General features: G+C 40.7%; 1 protein-coding gene and 1 long non-coding RNA gene across 9 annotated transcripts in view; one reads left to right on the top strand and one right to left on the bottom strand.

Annotated features, from left to right (window-relative positions):
• The window catches only part of Alkbh8 (alkB homolog 8, tRNA methyltransferase), a 48,450-nt gene extending 47,215 nt beyond the window's left edge, over nucleotides 1-1,235 (bottom strand). The window contains exons 1-2 of one of the 8 annotated variants that reach the window (XM_031346456.1): nucleotides 1,100-1,232; nucleotides 275-322 (exon numbers count right to left, since the gene is read on the bottom strand). Coding sequence is in view for 5 of the 8 variants with exons in the window: in XM_031346450.1 (XP_031202310.1) it covers nucleotides 275-306 (32 nt within the window). In the remaining 3 variants the exon portion in view is untranslated. Of the gene's footprint in view, nucleotides 1-274; nucleotides 406-759; nucleotides 893-1,099 lie in introns of those variants that run through there. The other 7 variants (XM_031346450.1, XM_031346452.1, XM_031346449.1 and 4 more) reach the window with 7 other exon arrangements.
• Nucleotides 1-2,271, top strand: part of LOC116074217 — a 53,421-nt gene extending 51,150 nt beyond the window's left edge. Inside the window, exon 2 of the long non-coding RNA XR_004112143.1 lies at nucleotides 224-2,271. This is a non-coding gene — a long non-coding RNA (uncharacterized LOC116074217). The remainder of the gene's footprint in view (nucleotides 1-223) is intronic.
• The last annotated feature ends 2,255 nt before the right edge of the window (nucleotides 2,272-4,526 follow it).

Here is a 4,526-nt window from a genome sequence, read left to right as displayed (position 1 = left end):
TTTGCTTACATTCAATGTTTGTCATCTTCTTCTGTAAGTGAATAGAAAGTTAAGTACATGAAGTAGTGATTTTGTCTGTATTATTCACTGGGTAGCACTCAGCACTTAAACAGGATGTGATTCCCGTAGCAACTCATTAAATATATATATATATATATATTTAAATAAACCTAGAATTTGCCATTTTAGCTACTAAATTTCTCCGTAATTCTAATTTTGGCAGCCATCTTCAGCGATTTCCTTAACACCCACCGAGAGTGTGTATCCCAATTACCTGCACGTTGTAGGAGACAGAAAGACTCTCATCTACAGTCTTGGATACCTGTCATACAGCCGGAGACAAACGTTAAACGAAATCGATCAAAACCCCAGGCAGACACTACTCCAACCCCAGCGGCAGAAGGTCTGATCAAGAAAGAATATAAGGCAGATGTGGGCCAAGAATGCCCTTGCATATCCGTGCTTTACAAAATTGATGCTGGCTGAAAAACGACTAAAAGCAAGGGCCGGTCTTCAACCTCTATGGCGGCTAACACAGACACCGCTAGGCACCCATCATTTGCCAAACACTAGATCCTACCAGAGCTCCCAACAGCTTTACCTCCCCAACCCAAAGACTGCACCCTTCGCCATGTGAGTCGGCCCCTGCTGGTCAGGACAGAGCAGAAAGGGAGCTGAAAGGAGTAAGCCTTGGTTTGCGATCCTCCATACCCCCATCCCCCAATCAGGTAGGTGGCGTGCACTTTTCTCTCTCCTCACCAGAAATGTCCACCTCTCAGCTGCTTTGTTAATCGCCAGCCTTCTCCGGTGCAACCTAGCGAGCTATGCAAGCGCTCTCACACCCTTCACCTGGACGCGGCCATGTTGCAGACAATCGTACTACATTTCCCATGAGCCCACGGGGCTACCACATCCCCCTCCGAAGCTCAAATTCTTTGTTGACCCTTTCTCCCCCAAGTGTCTGTAAACTGTTGCTTGGAGCAGAAAATTTGGCGCTTTATTTGGGTGTATAGTAATCGTTGGAGTAGGACTTACAACTATCACGTTACTAACCAGCACACTCCTTAACTACATGCTAAACATTTGCTCTTATACTCACAGATAACTGTAGTCTTCACCCTTTATTAAGGGAACTTATCTTTGTAAACCACACCAATAGAAATGCAGAGGTGTAGAGCTCAGTCTCAACTGACATCTGCAGCACAACTCCTATGCCTAACGCTCCGTACACTGCCGAGAAAAAAATGGAGGCGGAGCAACGGAAGCTTACTGTGGATTGTGTCTCCGGGGAACATCAGAAGCCACACCCATAGAGTCTCAGTAGCTTGACTGCCTAAACTGAACTGAACAAAGACAATGAAAACAGCTGTGCTCGTGTGGTTAGGCAAAAAGTCGAGAAGGCCTAAACCCTACACAAAGAACAATATGCAAATAAGGAATTCTGAGAGCTAGAGAAATACTCTTCTCCAGGGAAAAGCACGCCAATTGTTTATCCAACAATGAATGGTTAGCCTGAAAACACTTAAATACAAGAAAGATTATACAAACAGTGCAGTTTGTATTAGTGTATATATGTACAATTAATAAAATAAATGATGAATTTGAAAGAGTAAGGAAGAGAGGTATAGGAGAGGGTTTGGAGGGAGGAAATGCAATGAGTAAATTATATTATAATCTAAAAAAACAGAAAGAGTAGAAACTATAAAACAGAAGAAACTGGATCTACTTCAGGAAAGATATTTCAAAGTAAAGTTTAAATGGCAGAAAAATTAGTTAGAGACAATAATTATATCCCTATTATGCGGTTGACTCATGACAAAAAAAGAAACAGTAACACTATTGTTTTTAATTTGTAGAGTTTACTCAACTCCACATTGTTAGGTCTCAAAGAAAGAGGGACAAATCACTAACTGAAGTACCTACTAAAACATCAAAGCAAATGCTTGCAGCTCTCTGCAACATTACTTAGTACTCTGTGGCCCCTCCCAGCACTGCTCACCTCTCCGCCTCCCCTAAATCTTTCCATCCCAGGAACTGGCCTTCTAGTTCCCTTTCCCCCCACTTACTGATCTCCATATAACATAGCTATTTTGGACACTGGATGTCTTGGCCTCTTGGCTCCTACCTGGTTCTGCTCCGGGATCTCTCTTGGTATACTTGCTTCCCTGTCTTCTCTCTTACCACCTCACAAACCCCAAAAGCCAAGCTCTGTTTGTTGGCCATGTTCAGTATAAACACTTCCAGATGCTACAATAAACATCCTCTTCAAAACATACCTGGAGGCAGTCATGTTGTTGTTGTTTGATGAAGATTTGGGAACCAGATGCTGGGGAGAAAGCCTGCTACCTCTGAGAAGCAGAAAAAACACCCAGTTGACCTTCCTGCTCAGCTGATGTCCCAAAAGGAATGCCCCTCTCCCATGCCATCTTAAAAAATCTCCTTTAAAAAGATCTTCACCAATCCTACATCCGATATAGGGTTAATATCCAATATAATAAATAACTCAAGATGTTAGATTCCAGAGAACCAAATAACCTTATTAAAAATGGGGAACAGAGATAAATATAGAATTCTCAAAAAAAATCTCCTTTAAACTGAATTTTTCTCCTTTTTACTCCCCATGTGTCTCTCTATCCATCCTTCTGACATACGCTTACTTTTTGTGGTTCTTTTCTCAATAATCCTATAGCCCTTCTTGTCAACTGGTTGCTTTTTCTGACTGTTGACTTTGTTTAATCCTGTTTACACTATTCAGGCAGAAAGCTCTTGAATTAAATGTATGTGCTAAGACTGAGCCACACCACAACAAAAAAAAATTTTTTTTTCAGTAAATGACACAGTCTCAAGGTACACAGAGTGTGATCAAATATCCTGCAACACAGTCATGTTCTTATTTGTTTTTCACTCATCTGGTGCAGAAACCACCACAGAAATAATAGTTTCTTTTAAAGGGACCTGGTTTCCCTAAACTAAGCTGACTACTTGAATCTCTTAAGGTTTGTAGGGATAGTTTCTTTCTGCTGACTTTTGCCGCCTACCCCATTTGGCTATAAGTTCTAGAGTCTTGATTCTTCTCTACCTATTCAACTATCCTCAACTACTTGGTAAACGTCTCTCTGGCTCTTGGAGCTACCATGCCTATGTGGGCATCTCTACCTACGTAGTCATCTCTTTTTTCCCCCATTTTCTCCTCTACTTGATAAATGTCCCCCTGGAGCTGCCTGCTTTGTCTGCTATTACTACAAAAGCTTCACCAATGTGCCAGCAAGTTCCTCTAACCTTTCTGGGGTTCCCAATCAAATGGAAAGGGACATTTCCCCTCTGCAATTTGGGACACTTCTCTCAAACAAGACTTTCATCTGCTCATCTGGGATTGAAATATGTGTCATTAAGATACTTCTCTTTGTGCATAGTTCCTTTTTAGAGCTTCCTCTAGTCAATCTTCCCTTAGGAGCTGCCTGTAATTCTGCAAATCTCAAAGCCAGTCTGAGCCACTGTACTGGATTGCAGCATTTTCTCTGTCCACTCACATGAGGGCAGTGACAGGCTTGTGATTGGAGTGGAGCTAGAAGTTGAGGAGGGAAAAAAGGAGAGAGCAGGAAGGTAGCAGAGTTGATCATCTTGGAGGTAGAGGAAGATGACAATTCAGACCCTGCATGGTTATAACAACCAAGTTAAGGTTTTTACAAGGTATGAGTTATTGGGATAAGCATTGTCTTTATCATTTGGCTCTAAAATTTTTGTATTGGGCATCTTGTAAATTGTGACCTTATTATTATATAAACCTGCTTAGATAATTAAGCCTTAAAAGTCATGCTTTGCTGGGTACTAAGCGCTAGATGAATGATTGTGGGTGTGTCTGTAAAGTGTTGCATGTGAGCAAGATGATGCTGCTAGTTGGGAGAAAATAACAAGAGCCCTCTAGGACATAGTGTTGTGTCTGACGGTACTGGCACTAGAACGTGGTCCAGCGGGAGAGAAAGTTTGTGGGGTGGATTCATTTTTAATATTTCTTGCAACAGTATTGTGTCTCAACTCCCTTTTGGAGTGTGTAGGACTTCTCCCCACTTTAGAGTTCCATTTATGACCCTTTTTTTCTTTGCTCCCCAGACTCAGGTTTTAGTAAGGCCTTGCAGTCTTACTGTAAATGGCTGGGCCTCGTAGAGCTCCATGACTAAAGACTGGTACACTTCATTTCTATATTATCTCTTATGGTAGCAACCTCTACCATTGCATAAACAAATGATTCCCAAATCTTTTATATTTAAATGTTCTTTTGCTACCTTCCACAAGTCTCTTATTTCTAAAGTTTTTCTACTTTCTATTCTTAAAAATCTTTTATCTCTACAATTTCTCTACTCTGAAAAAAATCTTTTAAAGCTATGCTATACACTATCTCAAGAATTGTAAGTTCATTGGACAGGGTTAAAAAAATCTGTAACAAAATTTAACTTAAACCGATGACAAAAGACTTATAGGTAAAAAAAAAAAATCTATGTATTGTTACTCTTAATGTGCTACAATAT

Source organism: Mastomys coucha, unplaced genomic scaffold (genome assembly GCF_008632895.1).
Source record: "Mastomys coucha isolate ucsf_1 unplaced genomic scaffold, UCSF_Mcou_1 pScaffold24, whole genome shotgun sequence".
Lineage (NCBI taxonomy): Eukaryota > Metazoa > Chordata > Mammalia > Rodentia > Muridae > Mastomys > Mastomys coucha.
Note: the sequence above shows the minus strand (reverse complement) of the source record. Positions and strands in the feature narration are given on the sequence as shown.